The 21,350-nt window shown below is 35.5% G+C and overlaps 2 protein-coding genes and 3 non-coding genes across 5 annotated transcripts; 3 read left to right on the top strand and 2 right to left on the bottom strand.

The window, feature by feature from the left end:
- Positions 1-1,757: 1,757 nt before the first annotated feature.
- LOC107870217 lies at positions 1,758-8,135 on the top strand. The gene is made up of 2 exons (XR_007055396.1): positions 1,758-2,277; positions 7,881-8,135. It is a non-coding gene; the product is annotated as an uncharacterized LOC107870217 (transcript).
- Positions 1,945-2,016, top strand: TRNAH-GUG. The gene has a single exon. It is a non-coding gene; the product is annotated as a tRNA-His (tRNA).
- Positions 2,605-2,677, top strand: TRNAR-CCG. Its single transcript has one exon. It is a non-coding gene; the product is annotated as a tRNA-Arg (tRNA).
- A 1,588-nt stretch (positions 8,136-9,723) lies between the features above and the next one.
- On the bottom strand, positions 9,724-13,226 carry LOC107872297 (CASP-like protein 4C2). The gene is made up of 3 exons (XM_016719053.2): positions 12,785-13,226; positions 10,581-10,716; positions 9,724-10,015 (listed from the first exon to the last, which is right to left on the bottom strand). The coding sequence occupies exons 1-3, from the start codon at positions 13,006-13,008 to the stop codon at positions 9,794-9,796; spliced, it is 582 nt and encodes a 193-aa protein (XP_016574539.2). The 5' UTR covers positions 13,009-13,226; the 3' UTR covers positions 9,724-9,793.
- A 2,077-nt stretch (positions 13,227-15,303) lies between these two features.
- Positions 15,304-21,122, bottom strand: LOC107870216 (ubiquitin-conjugating enzyme E2 7). Its single transcript, XM_016716666.2, has 6 exons — positions 20,778-21,122; positions 20,237-20,339; positions 18,834-18,931; positions 18,631-18,731; positions 16,335-16,412; positions 15,304-15,608 (listed from the first exon to the last, which is right to left on the bottom strand). The coding sequence occupies exons 1-6, from the start codon at positions 20,830-20,832 to the stop codon at positions 15,531-15,533; spliced, it is 513 nt and encodes a 170-aa protein (XP_016572152.1). The 5' UTR covers positions 20,833-21,122; the 3' UTR covers positions 15,304-15,530.
- Between the last annotated feature and the right edge of the window lie 228 nt (positions 21,123-21,350).

The following is a 21,350-nucleotide window of genomic DNA, read 5'->3' as shown; positions in this document are numbered from 1 at the left end:
ATTTTTTTCTTCATCTCTATATAACATCTAACACTCATATCATTGTAAATAGTCATAGATCCGCTGTTTACAATGTATTTTATCGTCATTAAACCAGAATTTCGCTCTAGATTCAACTGATTATACAGTTCATCAACAAAATATTCATACCTGCAATTCGAATTTAAAAATACTCCATTGATTGTAAATTTTTCAAACTGCACATCACTTAACCACTCTCCTCTGTATTGTAGCATAATTGGAACTAAAACTGAACTTGAAGCCATAATTTTGTATCAATTTCAGCTAATTGTGAATGAAAAAACACTTTATGAAGCTAATTGACGGAGGATTTTTATAGATTTATATACAATTTATGAAGGTATTTAAGGTAATATGTTGTATCTAAAAGAGGAATTGCGAGGTTTTAATAGAAAGGAATCCTGAGGTTAAATTGGGGAAGGAAAGTGTGAGTTTTAATCGAAAAGGAAATATATATATTAGGCCGAATTTTGCCGCTTTTTTAGCGGTGTTTATAATATAGTTAGAAGATGGAATTAGTTTAACGGCTATTAAGTGGGAATTAAAATCAGGGGCTATTATTGCGGAATTAGTTTTATGCGGGGGGCTATTTTTGTCCCTCTCCCTAAAGAAAATCTTGTTAGGAATTTTACTCCTAAATGGGCCTTACAACGCGCGATCCAAATTAGTCGAGACTCCAATACAGGCACTAAACACCAGATGAAAAAAAAAGAAGAGAGAAATTCGATTGAAAATATGTTATCAAAGTTATTGCAAAATCCATAGTTTTTTTTCTTCATTTGACACATTTGTCTCTTTGTAGAGCTATAGTCCCTACACTTTTTGTCAACCCTTTGTGAGCTGCACATGATCTTTGTAATTTTGTGAGATTCTCGAGTGTTCCTGGAGGATTGTAGGAGTTTGGAAAGGGATCATACACACTATATAGTGCCAAAAAGGGCTCTAAAACATATATACATGGATCCAAATTTGGAATTTTATAAGTTTGTTAACTACTTATTTGACTTATTAGGTTTAAAATTAATTTTTATATTAATCTATTAAATATATGGTTAAATATATTAATTTAAACTAAAATTATTCAGTTCAGATGATTACAAGATGGAGAACAAAACCTTCACGAACAAGGTGAAAATTTAAGTATAGCAAACTAATTGCTTTTTTAACTCTTTAAGACCACAAGATTGAGAGTTTTCTTTAATTGATTGTATTAGTTTCACTTTCTACTCGAGATATATTGTTTATCATCTTGATTTATGATTCTATTGTTCTGTATTTAGCTATTGAGCTTCAAATTTTATGTTTGTATGTGATCGGAACATCAGAAAGAAAGTCCATCTAAGCCGACAAGAGAGATGATAAGAGTTGATCGATCTTCTTATATACCTCGACCACTTACTAAAATTGGAATGACCCATGAAATTGCGAAGGCTCGAGACTTTGATATCTACTTTTTATAGATCTTTCCCATCAAACTACCATGACTAACAAAAAAAAATAAAATATATTGCTCTTCCCCTCCACTATTGATATTGACTTGTTGATAGGGATAACATGGAAAGTTGAGAGTATATTTGGAGAAGAACTTGTTTGTAACAGATTTGTTGATGCTTTTTCACTTTTCATGTTTTAAAAGATGTAATGGTAGTAATCAATCATCAATGAAGCTAGCTGAGAACCATGAAGTCTCAAATGTAAATCAACAGAGACCAAAAAATACTAGTTGATTTCTTCCCATCTGTTCTAATTTGATAGACATAATTACTCGCTACTTGTTGTTGGTGAGAGGTCATAGATATCTCATAGAGTTAGTTGAAATGCGCACAAACTGGTTTAAACACTATAATTATTTTTTAAAAATAAATTAACACATAAATCGAACCAAGATTACTATTATTATTTTATTCGCTTCCAAACCAAAAAGTGGCTGTAGTTTAGTGGTAAGAATTCCACGTTGTGGCCGTGGAGACCTGGGCTCGAATCCCAGCAGCCACATTTATTATTTTTATACCCTTTTCGATTTTTTTTATTTGTATTTATTTTTTAATTCTCAACTTATTTTTTAGTAACTGTTAACCTAAAACCTACAATTAAATATGCAATTTGCCTGTTTATTTCAAACTAATAAATCTCAATATCCTTTGGCTACTTTTTTTTTTTTTTTCTCCTTTTTCACTTTGTGCCATCAGATCGAACAGAAGACTAATAAGTTCTCCAACAAATCCAATCCCATTCGACATTTTATTCAAAACAAAGGTACACATCTAAAAACAAATCTTAATACTTCAGTTGATTCACTACTATCAAAAAAATTTAATAGCTCAGATCTCGATCTGTTAAATTTATACAGATTTGAATTTTACATGATCTTAATCTTTTTTTTTTTTGGGTAAAATTGGTTCTGTTAGTCTGTTATTGTAGGTGTCTTTTTGCTTTTCATTGTGATTTTTGTTTGTATCGTTCGTCATTGGAAGTTTGTGGTACCAATTTTCTGATAATGTTTTGTTCCTTTCGATGATAGTGAAAATTTAGTAGAGAAAATGAATATATTGTATGAGGAATTGAGATGATAGTAAACAAAGAGATCTCATAGCGGAGTGGATATCGCGTTAGATTCCGAATCTAAAGGTCGTGGGTTCGAATCCCACTGAGATCACTATATGTTTTTTTTTTTTTTTTGGATAATCGTGGTGTCCGGGTCATCTTGCACGCACCTCGGCTAATTCCACGGAATACCTGTCACCTCCCACCAGCAGCATGTACAAGGTAACTCTGTCCTTCGTGGTTATCAACCCAACTTCATTAAACCACTAGGCCACACCTATGCTTTATTTTGGATAACTGCGGTGTCATGGGAACCTGCTACCCCTCACCAGCAGCAGATACCATGGGAAGAAATCGCCTAGTTTTTATCTCCGTTGGGAATTGAACATGAGACCTCATGCTGCTCAAGCCAATTTCATTGAATCACTAGGCCACACCCTTGGTTGCATATACCGTTTTCAACTTTTCTACAACAATATAGCCTCAGTTAGATCTAGTGAGTCTAGGCTACTTCCGATAGACCCTCAGCTTGAATCCCATTGTGATCACCAATGTTATTCAGACTCTCCTAAAATTGTTGCTGCACCCATATTGGATTCTCTAAAATGCATTACTTTTGTGGTATCCGACACGCAGCACCCGAAGTTATTAAGAATCCGAGTAACATAGGTGATTACTATATACATTTTTTTTGCACCTGTTTTCAATTTTTCAACAACATACCCACAATTGGGTCTAGTGAGGCTAGGCTATTTCCGATAGACTCTCAGCTCGAATCCCACTGTGATCACCAGTGTTGTTCGGACTCCAAAATTGTAGCTGCCCATATTGTTTTCTCCAAAATGCACTACTGTTTGGGTATCTGACACGCATCCTAAGGACGTGGGTTCAAATCCCACTGTGATCACTATACTTTTTTCTGCACCTGTTGTTTTTCTTAAATGGACTTAGATGTTTTATGTTTGTGTTTTGGAACTGCCTAATGATTTAAGTTAGTTACGTGCAGATACTTTGCTCTGCTGGTTTGTTTTTTGTGAGTCATGATCCTATTTATTTTGATTTCCACTGCTTCTTATGCAGTTCAAAGGTAACTGGTTCATCCAGTACTTTTTGACGTGGATTATAGTTTTGTTAAAAAATCACAAAAATTGCAATAAATAATAGGTATGAACTTATAACTTTAAGAATATAATGAGTTCAATGTCAAAAATCTCTTAGTGAAAAGTGTGGATCCGCCTCTAGTCTCACATGAATCTGGTTTTATCTGTGAAGTGGTACCAACTTTTGTGATTTTGGAACGTTTGATGTTGGTGGAGATGTAGTACTGAAATGTATAAGGGGAGGGAGGAGATTGTAAGAACTGATTGCATAACGGATTGGATATTGTGTTAGACTCCGGATCTAAAGGTCGTGGGTTCTTATTACTATAATCATTGCGTTGGCACAGAGATGTTTGTCAAGTAAAATAATAGGTTATGTTTTCCTTTTTTTCGTTTAATTTAGGAGTTTGTTTGTGTCACACGTTGCAAAAGGCTCCCTTACCTTATCTAGGGAAATTACACGTAACAGTCTGAGGGTGTTACTTGAGCATTTGAAGGTATAGGAACAACTTCAGCTTAACAATTTTATCAAGTATAGATTTGTGTGAATGTTTACTCAACAACTTCAGCTTAACATTTTTATCAAGTATAGATTTGTGTGAACGTTTACTGTGATATTTGGTTTGCGAATTTGATTTAAGCTTTCTCTATAGAAGTGTTAGGCGGTAACGCTTGGTTGATGGATGTTAGGTTTGTGTTAGGCTGTTACAGTTGGATCGATATGACATGACATCTGATTGTGGGAGATACATAAGGTACATTGAGACACAGAATTTTAAGTTATTGAACTGGTTTTAGATTGTCAACACGTGTAAAGAGTGTTGTGAAACTCAAGAGCTTTGAACTTGCACCCAAGGGTGTGGCCTAATGGTTCAATAAAGTTGGGTTGAGCTACTTCAACAGAGACAAACACTAGGTGATTTCTTCCCATCTGTTCTAGTCTTGGTGGACAGAGTTACTTGGTACCAGCTGCTGGTGAGAGGTGGCATGATACGAGAAAGACAACGGAAGGCACAAAACACACTCCAAATCAGTCCCCAATCTTAAGGATCCGAGGACCAAATGGGGACCTCTCTCGGATTCACTATCTAGAACAAGAAAGAAGAGGATACAAGGTGTACACCAAAACAGCCAGCTAACAAGTTTAGCAACACAAGAGGAAGCTCTACAATATTACAATAGCAACAAGAACAAATGGGTTACATTAACAACACAAGAAGCCGAAACTAAAACAAGATACAAGATAGATAGTTAGACAAGTGTTGATGTGGTCTTAACAACCCAAGAGCATATTCCACTCTTGGACCTTTAACACTTCACACAAACCTTTAACACTTCACACAACAAACACCTAACTCTTACAATTGACACAAGAGAGGCATCCACCATCCAAGCACCAACGTATCAAGCAAAATGCAACACACAAGAGAATCCACCCTTATGCTATGCCCTAGTTTCGGTTGTGGACTCTCTCTCTCTAAGAGGAGTGTTCTTTCTTCAACATTCATAAAAACTACCAACTAAAACCCTACAATGTTCAATTTATATTACATTACAAAATAAAAGACAAAATACTAAAAGACCCTTTAATGAAAAGGGCTCCAAAAAACAGCCCATGGAGTGTGCTTGGGACGGTTTTGGTCCTCCTTCACACTTAGACTTGTTCACTCATTAGGTGGTCTTCAAAATACTCAAAAAGTGTCCATGATCGTGATCATACTCGTATCATCCTCTCCATCTTGAGAGGAATTTGACCACAAATTCACGGCTTCACCTCGTGCAATTGGCCCTCCAAAAGAAACCACCCAAAACAGTCCGCAAAACATGGAGAACCCGCAAGCTCAATAACAACAAATCTCGGCCGACATCTTCATTTTGAATCTTGGCTTCCTCTCCATCTTGAGCTTTACCTTCAATCTCATCCGATTCAAGTCTCCTACCATCATACAAGCATTGTCGTAGACCCCATATCCTTCATGTTCCTTTCTACCATTCTACTTTACATGGACATATCGGTTTTGGTAAAGTGGAGCTTCGGTCAAGAGGGTTGGTTTAGTGAAGTGGAGCTTCGGTTGTGGAGCTTGGACGAAAGGAATTTGAATTGGTGAAAGTTGACGCCTTTGGTTAAGTGGATCTTGGATGGGAGGGTTCGGTTTTAGTGTAGGCATTTGGCGTCCAAGTCCTTGTTGGACTTGATCGAATTGTGGGGAAATGGGCCTAGTTATGTCTCGGTTTTGAGGGCTATTTGAAGCTTGGCTTGCGGAATTAGGTGATGGTCTTGGAGGATTGGTCATTGGAAGTAAAGTCTTGGGAGTCAAAGCACGAGAGTTCCTTCGACTCTCCATTCAATCCAACCTCCCACTCATAGTTGCCACATATGAGCCTATTTTTTCAAGACCTGCATTCGCCCTAGCAAGGTCTCGGGACATAACATCAAGGCGAGCCAAAATGAGATTGATGGCATTATTGTCCATTGTTTGTGCATTTGAAGCCTCGGGTTCCATGGGGGTTGTACCGAAAATAACCCTTCAAGTTTCTTCAAACTCAAGCTCAACAATGGTGGATGGCTCAAATAACCTCCAATTTAGCTCAAATTCGAACCTAATACTCCTATAGTGTTCTAACACTAAAAACACAAGAAAAACACAAAATCAAAAAATCAAAATTTGACCTAGGGTCAAAAACGGGTTTAGTATTTTTTTTGGGATTTTCGATTTTGACACTTCTTTCTTGTTGGGATTTTCAATTTTTAGACTCTGATAGTGTTAGAGAACAAAGATCTAACACTAGAAACACACAAAACACACAAAAATCAAGTTTTTTGAAAGATCCAAAAAACATGAACAGTAACTTTTTTCTTTTTTCTTCTTTTTCACTTTTTTTTTTTTAATTTTCAAGATAACAATCCCAAGATTGATTTTGTTGGAACAAAATCAAACCTTGCTTTGATACCAAATGATACGAGAAAGACAACAGAAGGCACAAAACACACTCCAAATCAGTCCCCAATCTTAAGGATTCGAGGACCAAATGGGGACCTCTCTCGGATTCACTATCTAGAACAAGAAAGAAGAGGATACAAGGTGTTAATACACCAAAACAGCCAGCCAACAACAAGTTTAGCAACACAAGATGAAGCTCCACAATATTACAATAGCAACAAGAACAAACGGGTTACATTAACAACACAAGAAGCCGAAACTAAAACAAGATACAAGATAGATAGTTAGACAAGTGTTAATGTAGTCTTACCCAAGAGCATATTCCACTCTTGGACCTTTTAACACTTCACACAACAAACATCTAACTCTTACAATTGACACAAGAGAGGCGTCCACCACCCAAGCACCAACGTATCAAGCAAAATGCAACACACAAGAGAATCCACCCTTATGCTATGCCCTAGTTTCGGTTGTGGACTCTCTCTCTCTTTGAGAGGAGTGTTCTTTCTTCAACATTCATAAAAACTACCAACTAAAACCCTACAATGTTCAATTTATATTACATTACAAAATAAAAGACAAAAGACTAAAAGACCCTTTAATGAAAAGGGCTCCAAAAAACAGCCCATGGAGTGTGCTTGGGACGGTTTTGGTCCTCCTTCACACTTAGACTTGTGCACTCTTTAGGTGGTCTTTAAAATACTCAAAAAGTGTCCATGATCGTGATCGTACTCGTATCATGGCAGGTGTCCACGGTTTTCCAAAAAAAGAACTTTAGAGCTTTGAGCTGAACAAAACACTGTGCATATAGGTACCTAACTTGGCCAATGAAGCTTTTCTCTAGTGGTATAGAGGAGGACAATACCTTGACGATAATGTAAAAAATGAGACTCATAAAAAGTAACTGAACTTTTGTGTTTTAGTGCCTTAGCTTTCTTGCAAACAACAACAACAACAATACCCAATATACTCCCACCAAGTGGGCTCGGGGAGGGTAAGCGTATGCAGTCCATACCACTACCTCAGAGGTGAGATAGAGAGGCTGTTTCCGATAGACCCCCGGCTAAACTTCGAATTGGCATTTGTTACATGTTTTAACGTTCTTCATATAGTGGTGGTAGAGGAACTCTATCTTGCACCTTATTTCTGATTTAGTTTCCGAAGTCAGATCATTCATAAAGCTGTTCTTGCAGATTTACTATTGCGTAACTAAAGCAATTACTAATAGTTTTCATTTGATTCTAACTGTTGGCTCTTCAACTTTCTCCTGCAGATAATGGATGATCAAGATTTACGATTCTTTGCCAACTTTCTTGGCATCTTTATTTTCGTATTTGTTATCGCTTATCACCATGTAATGGCTGATCCTAAGTATGCAGCCAACTAACTGATGCCGATCATCCAGTGAGTAACTTTTTAATGAACTCGCGATGAATTTCATTACACCGTTTATTGTCACCAGACAGTTCTTGCCTGAATTTTTTGAGATACTAGTATTTTTGGACTGAGAAAGTTGAAGTTTTTTTTCCTTGATCTCTCCCAATTTGTGAACATGATAGCTCTTAATCTAATGCAAATATTCTGAAGAAATGTCCTGATAGATCCATCTGGACCTATCGAAAACAACCTCTTTGCCCTTATAGGTAAGGGTGCGTACATTTCACCCTCCCCAAACGTATGTTGTTGTAATAGTAGTTGGGTTTGGACTTTGAGGGTGTTTATTGAATCTTATAAGCTCGTCAAATTAGCTTAAAAGCTCCTGTTGGCTTATCTACGTGATTGGTTCTTATCTTATGGTCTTACAATTTTATAAGCACAGTTAGTTTGATTAAACCTCTTTCGATTTTATAGCTTATATCTTTTATCATTTCTGAAATATTCTTCCAAAGACAATTTTTCGTTATCACTCCATTCTTTACCATTCGTCTACCTTTATTATGTAAAAATACTTCAAAATCATATTTTAAATAGCTTCAAGGACATCTTAATCATTTTAACGAAAGAAGATTAGCATGACCCTTGTGTAAGAATGATACACAAATCGAATTTGAATTCTGAGCTTTAATATGAACTAATAACTAGATTTTTCATATATTACATGTTCAAGTTCACAGAAAGAAAAAAAAACTAGTAGCAAATACAAGCTTCAAATCCTCAGTTGTACCAAGGATTTGAAATGAATTAATTCATCGGAAGCGTAATTATTCACGAATTACGATTCATCTGCAAAAAAGACCCAATACTTCAACTAAAGGAGCGACCAATTAGTTCACCAAACCCTAACCCAGCATCACACATTCTTCGAGTACTATTTACCTTCATCAAAACTGGAAGCTTAAGGTGACATTTGTTTGCAACAACAACAAACCCAGTATAATTCTCCAAAATGTGATGTGAAAACGGTAAGAGTTTATGCAGATCTTACCCCTACTACATAGTTAGAGAAGTTATTTCCGATAAGGTGTTAAACTGAAATACCATAATGAACTGAAAAATTAGTACATAGATGTTATCTCAAAACTAAGAAATAATGTTGGTTGAACGTAAAATTGAAATTTCACCGCTTCTGGAAGCAGATGGTTTGGTAACCTTCAAATTATTTGAAATATTCCAGTCATCACATATGATGAAACAAGTTCTTTAGGGATAATGGACGACCCAAATTCTCATTCCACATGACTTGCTTAACAACTTGTGCAAACATAGGATTATGGTCAACCCTCCAAAACTCATGCTATGTTGCTCGGACTATTCAAAAATGTATTTGGAGAATCCGAGCAACATAGATTACTTGAGATATACCTCTAGTCTTTTTAATAATAATTATAGTGGTTGAATCGGCTTGTATACACTTCTACGAAATCCACGAAATACCTATTACCTCTTGCCAACACAAGTAATGGAAGTATACCTCTCTAATTATTGTGAGTGGTACTTATGAAAAGTCTATTTGGTACATCTTTTATTATTTGCTAGTAGATCTAAATAGCACCATCCATAATTTCCAATCAAAGAAAGAAGAAGAAAAGTAGCTATATATATTAGACCCACACCATCCAACTTTTTGTTTACGCAACTTTAGTCAAATATTTAGGAATTATCAACTACTCCTATAATTGATGTGAAGGGAAAACTAATTTTAAAATATTAATTTATTTCAATATTTTACATTTTTTAATTTAAATTTTACACATGAAATCGAGAGCCGTTGATAATAAAACTTACAACCCGGAAACCTGACAAGAGTGAAGAAAAACCCAGGAACATGAATCCGGCGAATCCAAAGGCTATTGAGATATCCGATTGCACGCAGAACGAATTATTAACCGTACACGTGTCCATCTCCCTCAACGTTCGAACCAACGACGTACCTGCAGATCCTGCCGAGAGCAACATGTATGCGAAAACCTACATACAGAAGAGTTAACGGTTAAAAATACACCTAACATATCCCAGCTTTCCGAGTACAAAAGAGTCTCAACTTTTTGAATTTCATTTGCACAATAAGATGTGCAAGTTTTCTATATGAACTATCAACTATTTCCTATCTGAAAATCGTCCGAAACCAAGAATTTTTCTTTTTTTGTCTCATAATCCTCCACTATTATACATATCATGATACGTCGTAGCTGTATCATTTTTCTTTAACAAATACATTTCGATACATTCATCATCTAAAGATATATTGAAAGTCCAGGTTTCAATTTCTTTACATTCAGATAGAAAAAGGTAACAATTTACACTTTTGGTGAGTTTTTGACAAATAGTCTATGAGAGTTCATATAGAAACTCACATTCAACAAATCGAAATATTTAGGTGCGTTTTGATACTTCATTCAGTTAACATGAAATGATGCAAAATTGGCTCAAAGAGAACTCACACATTCAACAAATCGAAGTATTTTAGGTGCGTTTTGACACTGCACTCAACACAAAATGATGCAAAATTGGCTCGAAGAGAAAGTTTACGAACCTGATCGTGGCCGAAATCGAACCAAACTTGAACAACTTCAGGGAAAACAGTAGCTCCTCTTGAAATCTCCCAAACTGATGCTCCTACTTCGAACAGTGAATATAATGCAACAATTGCACCAGCAACAGCCACACATCTACATAGCAAAAACAAAAAGTTTTACTGAAAGCAAAAAAAGAAATCAGCAAATTTTCAAATCCGGAGCACTAAACAACGTCAGCCTATCGTAAACAATCTCTCTACTTCATCTAAGGTAGTGGTATAGACTGCGTACACTTTATCCTCCCCACACCCCACTTTGTGGGAATACACTACGTATGTTGTTGTTGTAGCACTAAAACGTCACTTGATCAGTATTGCCCATTTTTCGCTAGTGAGCAAAAATTCCATCAAATTTCAACTCTGGAGCATGTTCAAATCGAGCTAATCGATTGTTTATGCGTGTAAAAAATCCATTAAATTTCAACTCCGGAGTATTAAAATCGCCGCGTCTATCAGTAAAAGCAAACAATAACAACATACCCAGTGTATTTCCACAGACCAAACTAGGGTCTGGATAAGTAAAAGCAAACAAAATCAGCAAATTTGAACTCCGTGGTAATAAAACAAAGTCATTTTATCAGTAATCCAACCTTATTTTATCTAATGAGCGAATAATCCATCAAATTTCAACTACAGAATATGAAAATCGTGGCGTTTATCTTCAACTTTCAGTTAAATCGAGCTCATCGATCGTATATGAGTGAATAAGATCCATTACATTTCAACTCCGGTGTCTTAAAATCGTTGCGTTTATCAGTAAAAAACCACAAAAATCAGCAAATTGTATTCCGGAGTACATAAACGTCATTTTCACTATTCTAACTTCTTTTTGGCTAATAATGAGCTAAAAAATCATCAAATCTCAACTCAGTAGTATTAAAATCATCGCATTTATCAGTAAAGAATCGGAAAAAAAAGCAAACTGTACTCCGGAGTACCTAAACAACGTCATTTCATCACTATAACTTTTTTTTTGGGCTACTAATGAGCTAAAAAATCATCAAATATCAACTCAGGAGCATTAAAATCGTCGTGTTTATCAGTAAAAAAACAAAAAAAACACCAAATTGTACTCCAGAGTACATAAACACGTCATTTCATCACTATTGTAAATTTTTTTTGGGGCTAATAATGAGCTAAAAAATCATCAAATCTCAACTCAGGAGTATTAAAATTGTCGCATTTATCAGTAAAAGTCCGAAAAAAAATCAGCAAATTTGTACTCCGGAGTACTGACTTAACAGCACTCCGCACACTGTTAAATTTTGAAGTGCGGCGACGGTGACGGAGTTTCGCCGACGCCGTTTCGAACTCGAGGTGACGTCATCATCTTTCTCTTTGTTCGGTTCTACTATTCAACAGTGTGCATTGATAGTTAACGGCGTCGTTTCGAAGCTTTTACTGTTCTGCTTCAATGGAGTAACGTTTCTAACTTTGTTTTGTGGCTAAAAATTCATCAAATCTCAAAACCGGAGCATTAAAATCGTTGCGTTTATCAGTAAAAAACCAAAAAAATCAGCAAATTTGCACTCCGGAGTACTAAAACGACGTAAATTTTATCAATATTTCAATTTTTTTCCAAATAATCAGCAAAAAATTCATCAAATTTCAACTCCGGAGCATTAAAATCGTAGCGTTTATCAGTAAAAAAAAAAAAAATCAACAAATTTGAACTCCGGAGCACTATTAATGACATCATTTTATTCAATATTCCAAATCTTTTGCTAATATTTAGCAACAAAATTCATCAAATTTCAGTTTATTCCAATTTCTGTTAGCTAATTATGAACAAAATATTATCAAATTTCAATTCCGGAGTACTGAAACTACGTCATTTTATTCAATATTCCAATTTCTGCTAGCTAATTATGAACAAAAAATCATCCAATTTCAATTCCGGAGTACTGAAACAACGTCATTTTATTCAATATTCCAACTCTTTAAGCTAATAATGAGCAAAAATTCATCAAATTTCAGCGTGTTAATCAGTTTATTTCTGATCCGACTTCAATTTTTGAATATTTTTTTGCTAATAATGAGCAAAAATTCAGCAAATTTCAGCTCCGGCGTACTAAAATCGTTGAATTTATCAGTTTTATTTTTCATCCAACTTCAATTTCACCGTTAAAGCAAGTGCATTTCATCAAAGAGCTTACAATTACCTGAATGCATCGAAGTGATGCCACTGAGGCAAATCATCTCCACTACGTGAATTAGTGAACATGAAGATAGCAGAAGCAAGAGAAAAGCAGAACGAAGCGAACCGGAACACGACAATCAAAATGTTGAACCGCCGGAGCTTGTGAACGGCGACGGAGGAGTTGAAGTGCGGCGACGGTGACGGCGTTTCAACGACGCCGTTTCGAACTCGAGGTGACATCATCATCTTTCTCTTTTTTTCTGTTCTACTTGTTAACGGCGTGCATTGATAGTTAACGGCGTCGTTTTTAAGGTTTGAATGTAGTAGGGTTGGAAAAAGAGGGAATGTGTGTGTAAAGATAAAACAGTGGAAAAGAGGAGGAAGATGACAAAAGGAATAACAGAGAAAAGGAATATGAACATTGAACACTATTAAGACCAACTATGATCACTTTATTATTTTTAGAAAAAATCACATAAATATTAAATACATGTATCTTAACTTAGCTATATTTACATAAATTGTCATCTTTATAAATTAATTATATAACTTCATTTATTGTAACAGAAAGTTAATTATATATCTTGACAAACTCAAAATAAAAAAAAATTCATTGGGACTAATAATGTATCTTTACAAAGTTGGATGTGTCGAGAACTAATTATGTATCTCGATAGACCTCAAAATTGAGATTTTCAATAATAACAAGCTGTAGAATTTTTCTATAATTAAGTTCCAAGTTGTTAGAATTTATGTTGTTTGCCCTTAAATTTGTCAAGTAAAACATGTCATTTCTTTTAAATATACACATCATCCTTAATTAAAATAGGCATAAGTTTTTAGCTTGACATAAATTTCTATTTTTATATCACAATATACCAGAAGTTATGACATTAAGACATAACTCCTATCAAAGCAAAAATTCTATTTCAAAATCCACAAGCCGTAAAAGGCATAACAAGCTTTCTTGTACTGCATAACTTAGTTCTAATGACTTATGTCGAGTGAGGCATAAATTCAATTTCATCCACTAGTTCTGTCATAAAAAAACATAATTCATACAAAATTTATATCGAGCTAGATAAAAATTCTTTAAATTTCTACCAAACAAATTAGTTCATAGAAATTCGACAATATTTATGCTGCATAACTTAACTTTTAAAGAACTTATGCAAGCAAATTAGTTTGTAGAAATACTACAAAATTATACCGCATAGCTTAATTCCTATGAAACTAATGCCGTGCAAGGCAAAGTTTTGTTAAAGTAATGGCGCGCAAATTAGCTTATCGATCAGGTACTTTAATATATAAATTTTCATTAAACAAGTAGAGCAAAGAGAAAAAATTATAGAATATCATATTTGAGAAGAAAAATTAAACAACACTCTAAAAGATAAGCAATTTGTGCAGAAATTTGGTTGGTCCTTTAAGCCTACAATTTAATAGAACATCATACTATACATTAGTATTTATAGCCAAACATGTAGAAACAGCAAGACAAGTTCTTCACTTCTCCTTCCCGTAGCTTTATTTGTTTCTTCCTTTTTTATTCATACTTACTTTGAGAATATTTCAATGTTCAAAGTACATACGCCGCCAGGCACTTTCTACACGTGCTACACATTCTTTTGTTTTTTTATTAAAGGCATAAATCATATTTATGTCTTTATCTCAACTATCATTTATGTCCTCTAATTTTCAGTGTACACAAATTGACATTTGAGTTTATATAAAATTGGAATTAGTACACACATTGATTTTACCTACCGTTTTCCTTTCTTTGTTTCTGCTGCCTCTGGCCCTCTGCTCTCGTTCGGCCCTAGGAATCCCTTACTTTTGGCAGATATACTTACCCACAAAAGAGAGCGAGACACACCAACACCACCACTTAAGAGGTGAAAGGAGAGTGGTCGGAGGATGACAGAGCAATCACGCCTGAGAAGAAGCCCAAAAAAGAGCAAAAATGTACATAATCTGAGCCGACTCTTAACATTCGACCAGTGCTAGTTGCAACTATTGAAAGATGATACGCTTGTCGCCCGATCTTCGCTATCGTGCCGCCTCCTTGTATCAGTTGATGCCCTGATGCTAGGCAGTGATTAATATGAGTTTTCTCCGACATTTTACCGAGTTTCTCCCTCATCTTTTTGCAAAATGCCAGTCCACGGCGTACCCTACATGACGCGCGAGTCATATGCGTCTACTTATTCAACTTTATACAAGTCTAAGCGTCTTCAGTGTGAGCTTCTACAAATTCAAAGTTAGAGGATGCAGATTTTACAAACACATTTATATTATACTTTAAATTGAATATTGCAACTTTATATAACCACCAATAACAACCCATCCACTTTTTCCTTTCATTGATGTGCCTTCTTCATTTTACTATATACTTTTCAGGGTAGTGACAGGGTTAGAAGGGACATAAAGTTGATATAACATCAGCAAATGTTCAATGCAGATAAGCATAACGTTGGCCTACCCGCTACCGTCCCACCAAAAAAGAAAAATGCCAAAAAAGAAAGGCCAAAGATAACAAGATTCAGCAACATATAAAGTTTTTTCCAACAAATATAAATGGCAATTAACCTTCAAAGATAGATAAGAAGAGTGTCAAAATGACAAAACCCTTGGCCAAGACCAGAAAGGCACAATACATAATGTCTAACGGTCAACAAATTCTACATTTTGTAGTAATGAACAGCCAGTCAAAAGAACGACGACACCACTTCCTCAGCTTCATCATAAAATGCCTTGGAGCATTCTGTCTAAATCATTTCCTGTGATCGTCTTACACAACGACTGACCCTTTTCTTGAAATCATCTCTTTTTTCCCTCCATTCCTTCTGCAGAACACATTAATAAGATATTAGCAGGCACTTCAGGGAACTACGGAGAGCAAGTGATCAATGAAAATAAGATACTCGTCCACGAGTTGAAAGGGGAAACAAACGAAATCGTTAAAAGGGTTACAGAAACAGGAAGAGGACGATACGATACAAGGAGCGATTCAGACATGCATCTGCAGTTCATCCTTTATAAAAACAGCTGTCTAAAACAATATTGGAAAAAATACATAATGCTCTGAATTCTATTTATCAGGAGCATCTTTCATCCTGCAATCGTGTTAAATCTAAAAACTTTTACCACCCATTGATCAGCATCATGACATACGCTTAACTGCATTTGAAGGCCAGCTACCACAAGTCGAGATTTCCTTTTTTACCATGGTGTTCGGGTCAGCTAGCACGCACCTCAACTAATTCCACGAGATATCTACCACCTCTCACCAATAACAGTAACTCTGTTCACCAAAGCTAGGATGGATGGGAAGAAATCACCTAGTGTTTCTTTGTCTCTAGTAGGATTTGAACCTGAACCCTCATGGTTCTCAATCCACTTAGTTGACAACTAGGACACACTCTTGGGTGCGCACAAGTCTAGATATCTACGGACATTTGTGTTTAGAGAGAGAGAGAGAGAGAGAGAGAGTTTTGCAGGGATATTACTAAGCGGAATGCTCCAGAAACTCCTAATGAATGAGTGAACTGAAATTTACACAAGGTACTTACTGCAGCTTCCACATTAGCAGGAGATTCATCATTAGGGCTTGAAAGCATGGATATGATGCTTAAAACTATACTCTCCACCTGCAAAGGATACTCTAAATCAAGTTTTGATCCGATAGAAGTTATACAGCTAAAACTAAAACAACATAGAGAAGACACTCGTAAAACCAAACAATCAGGAATAACAATCACAAAAGAAAGAACAGGTAAACGACACAACTGCTGGATGTGTAACAAGTAACTGTTTTCTCAATTGTGATAAATCACATTTCCACCTTGATTCACATAACAAGAACTATGCACTATTTGTAACAGAAGGGGATAAGCACATCTTGTTTTATTGCATTACGCATAGTGTAAGAAGCACTGAAGCAGTAGTAGGACTTAGAATTGAAGCAACCATACAGAGGTAGTACAGCAGAATTAAGCAGAAACAGCTTACAGAATTAGAAATATAACACATCAACAGCAACGGAGTCCACATTAAATAGTATATTTTCAAATTGTTTGAATAGCCCGGGTGAAATTGATGTCAGGAGAGGTAGAGATAGACCGAAAAGTACCGGAGGTAGGTGATTTGGCAGGAGATGGCACACATCCAGCTTATTGACTACACGGTCCTAGATAGAAAAGTTTGGAGGTCGAGAATTAGGGTAGAAGGTTAGTAGGTAGCCGAGCGTCGTAGCACCTTTATGTGGGAGAGGACAGGGTCAGTCTTCTCTTCCCCTTTTTTCTTATTAGTATTCCTGTTTTGTACTTGCTTAGTATATTATACTTCGTTCATTGTTACATGTTCTTTTGGTTGTGGCCATCTTACCACTTTATTTCAGTTATTTGTTCTTTCTAACCTGTCTTGGTTTCTCATTTTAGTTGCTTTGTATCTTGCTAGTGTACTGTCATATATTTCAGGCAAATATGCTTCGTATTCCTTTCTTTTGAGCCGAAGATCCATCGGACACAACCTACACCCACAAAGGTAGGGGTAAGGTCTGTGTACATCCTACCCTCCGCAGACCACACTTTTGGAATTATACTGGTTACGTGGTTATTGCAGTCGGGCCATGTAAAAACGCTGAAAACAGTCTTTTCCTATCTAATTCTGGTTGGACAACTGTGAGACCCAAAGCATAAGCAAATGTTATTTCAGTAGGAAAGAGACAAAAGGCTAGACAACTACCTATTACTGTCTAGTAAAACTAAAAGGGCATAAGCAAAATATTTTATTCTTTTCTTTTGCATTGCAGAATTGCCATTTGGAGATGCTAGAATATAAATATCCATAATGTTATAAACCCTTCTTCATTTTTATAACGTTAACAATGTGATAAGTATATCAGTTTGCTGAAGCTGAAGAACCAACTTAAATAATTCAACCTCAGCACAAGCGATAACCAGCCTATATGCAAGAGCACACTTATGTAATTTCTAGACCAAAACTCAAATCAGTCACAATTTCTTCTTATTTTTTGTGGGCGGAGGTTGCAACCCTTAGGTAGATCATAAATCCTTTCATCAACGGTACCTGCAACATTATTTTCATGCATGCGTTTGGGAATGAAGTAAACATTTTTTTAAGTTACCAGTTTCAAAAATAATGGGTTTTAAAGACAAAGAGGTCATCTTGAAACTCCACAACCTACTAAATCGCAATGTGCCGGGATATTTCAAGCATTAAAAGAAGTATCATAAGAAGGAGGCTAGCAATCATAAGATATTACAACATACATTCGAAATACCATGTTTTTGAGGTGATTTTACCCTTATATTGCCTTTCACAAAGAAAAGAGCAATGTGATGAATCTAAAGATCATTCGAAGATTTCAACAGCGTTTATTTTAATATTAGCATCACAGAAGATCATCAGAGTTTCTTTTGGTTTTTCTTTTAATTTCACTACAAGACAGAAGACTGACAGTGGAAGCGTAAACATGAAATAATAGCAAATCTTCGACAGACAAACCCACCCCCCACTCCCCTTCTTTTCAAGTACAGCATAGGTGTCTTATCAGTAAACAAAGATGTAACATTAATAATTAAAAAAAAAAAAAAACTCAAAGACACCAAGAAGTTGAGTGGGCATCACCAATGCAAGAAAAAATAAAGAAACGGTTGCTTGATAATTGCACCAAAAGGCTAGCCACTACAGCTAAGGTTTTTTGCAGTAAGCAAATTTAAAAGGATAATAAAGAATGAAATTCCTGCATACAGTTGTGGTGAGGATCGCAAAAATAGGAAGAAAGACGGATATTCTGCATACATAATTACACATTTCATCAACGTCTTTGTGAGAGAGCCATACCGTGTGGACAGGAGACCAACGTTCACTAGCAAGCTCATAGCCGTTTGGATCATCACCAGGGGGGTGAAGAATTGAAATACAAACCTTTCCATCAGCATAAACTGTATGCCATACCGAAATACCAAGCAAAAACTAAAATCAATAATGATGTTAATGAAGAACAACAAGCTTATTAAGCCTCTAATAGATACGTAGACACAAACCATTTGGATGCCAGATCTCTGTGGTAAATTTTACAGATGGAGGACTGTTCGGGTAATTTGGAGGAAAGCTCATGATAGCATTAAAGAAGCCCCCTTCACTGCAATTATCACAATTGCACAAGGTCAGCAATTCCTCACTTGTACACATAAACATTGGATATAATCAAATCTATACTCTCAACTAATTAAAAAAGCTTTCATATTTAGCATATCTAAGGCCATGGGATCCATAAAGCAGAGGAGAAGTTAAGAACAACGGAATGACAGATAAAAGAAGCTGATAAACCTTCAATTGAAGCTCTAGAAAATAAAGAATCACAATATTGGAACCATGAACACAGAAGATGGCAGAGTTGACTGAAAAAAATTGCTTTTTCATAAACTTTCGTCCGAATTCTTAGTTCAGACAAGTGCTGGGAAAAGAAAATTATCCATCTCATGTCAAAACAGATTCTTTATTTGTACATCCGCTCCTTGTATGCGAATATATATACCACAATTGCTTGAATATCAAGACGTTCTTCGAACCAATCATAGACTTTATTGACAGAGGCAGGACTTCCCCTCAGAGATGGTGGACATACTTGATCGGAAAACAGGAACAACTACTCATCCAATGAGTCGGCATACCTCTTAGCAGTCCCCCCAAAGCTGATACTAATTAATCTATAGTTCTCAATTTCTCAGAGCAATCGACAGGGAGAAAAAGGTGAACACAAGATCCAACATCTCAATTAATCAATGCAATCTGCTGTATATTCCCGTCCATTCCAACACAAAGATACTACCTTTACACGATAAAATTATCCTAAAACTTATTCTCGCGGCAATCGACACGGCGTTCATCCTCAAGAAAAAAGATGGACAGGAGATCCAACTTTTCAACCAATCAAAGCAATCAGCTGCATATTCCCTTCAATCATCCAATACAAAGATACTACTTTTACATGATGAAATTACTACACTCTAAAACGGGTACTAACAATCCACATTCTCATAATCTCACAGCAATCGACGACGACGACGGGGAATTCACCCTCAAGAAAAAGGTGAACTCAAGATCCAATTTTTCAATCGAATCAATGCAATCTGCTGCATATTTTGCTACATTCCCTTCAATTCCAACACAAATATACTACTTTTACAAGATAAAATTATTATATTCTAGCTCAAATCTTCAGCTGAGATTGGAAAAAAAACCACAACCTAATAGAGCTAAATCAAACCACTATAATCAACTCTACAAAATGTACATACAAAATTACAAACTTAAGACTAAAACCTTGAAAAATTCACAACTCAATTACCACTCAAGCACAAATTTACACCAACAACAAATTAAAGAAAAATAAAACCATAAGCCCAAATCCAAAATCAAGAAAATATACAAAGGGAGCACTCACTATAAAGTATCTTGAGGTCCAATAATGGTAACACTCCATTCAAATAAGTTACTTTCATCAACCAAACCAGCTGAAAATCCATCTACTGGATGTTTACAGAGATCTGCAAACAAGAAGCTCAGATCTTTATATTACCAAATCAAAAAACAACACAACCCATCAGCAAAAATTACAAAGAACACAAAAAAATGAATCAAAAATAATAATTAAAAAAAAAATTCAGCAAAAATTACATAGAACCCAAAAAAAGGGTACACAATTAAAAAAAAAAATCAGCAAAAATTACAAAGAACCCAAAAAAGAATTAAAAAATAATAATTAAAAAAACAATTCAGCAAAAATTACAAAGAACCAATAAATGGATACAAAAAATGGTAAAAAGTACAAATAAAATAAAATAAAGAGACCCAATTCAGCAAAAAAATTAAATAGAACCCAAAAATGGGTCCCAAAAAATGGTAAAAAAATAAAAAACAATAATTTTAAAAGATACCCAATTTAGGAAAAAATAGAAGGAACCCAGAAAGGGGTCCCTCCCTACCTTTAAGTTGTTTCTGAAGGAGAAGACTAGCTTGTGAAGGTGAACCTGAAGCCATATAATACGACTTCAGAAAGAGAAACAAATTGATTGTTCTAGAGAGACAGAGAGAAAGCTGAGGAATACAAAAGGGGTGGGGGTGGGGGGTGGGGGGTGGGGTCCTCTCAAGAAGGTTCTAGGGCAGGGAAAGAGATGAAGAGAGAGAGATACAGAGAGATTTATGGAATTATATATACATAAGAGGGGGTCGGTGCGGTATAAAATTTTGGGGGTTTAAAAAGATTGGCGAGTCTCTCTGAGGCTAAAAAAACTGACTGACAGGGAAGATAGAAAGTACTCCCTCCATCCATCTTTAATGGTCACTTTATTCAAAATAAACAAAATTTTAGCTTAATGCATATTTATTTTTAAAAAAAAAAAAAAAAAACTAAGACATAAATTGAATACTTCACTTCTTAATGTGTATTTTTTTTTAATATGTATTATCAAATTACTTTACAAATTTTAATCATATTAAAATAAAGTTAATTAAATCTCTTAGAAGAAGTTGTATAGGCTTGCTAAAGTTAGGGAGCA

This window comes from Capsicum annuum, chromosome 5 (assembly GCF_002878395.1).
Source record: "Capsicum annuum cultivar UCD-10X-F1 chromosome 5, UCD10Xv1.1, whole genome shotgun sequence".
Lineage (NCBI taxonomy): Eukaryota > Viridiplantae > Streptophyta > Magnoliopsida > Solanales > Solanaceae > Capsicum > Capsicum annuum.
Note: the sequence above shows the minus strand (reverse complement) of the source record. Positions and strands in the feature narration are given on the sequence as shown.

Coding starts and splice junctions, on each gene's coding strand:
- LOC107872297 (XM_016719053.2), bottom strand. CDS start 13,008: ATGATGATGTCACCTCGAGTTCGAAACGGCGTCGTTGAAACGCCGTCA. Junction 10,717..12,784: donor CATCACTTCGATGCATTCAG/GTAATTGTAAGC, acceptor TTTGCTATGTAG/ATGTGTGGCTGTTGCTGGTG. Junction 10,016..10,580: donor TCGATTTCGGCCACGATCAG/GTTCGTAAACTT, acceptor TTCTGTATGTAG/GTTTTCGCATACATGTTGCT.
- LOC107870216 (XM_016716666.2), bottom strand. CDS start 20,832: ATGGCTTCAGGTTCACCTTCACAAGCTAGTCTTCTCCTTCAGAAACAA. Junction 20,340..20,777: donor CCTTCAGAAACAACTTAAAG/GTAGGGAGGGAC, acceptor TCTTGTTTGCAG/ATCTCTGTAAACATCCAGTA. Junction 15,609..16,334: donor CTGCTAATGTGGAAGCTGCA/GTAAGTACCTTG, acceptor TGTGTTCTGCAG/AAGGAATGGAGGGAAAAAAG.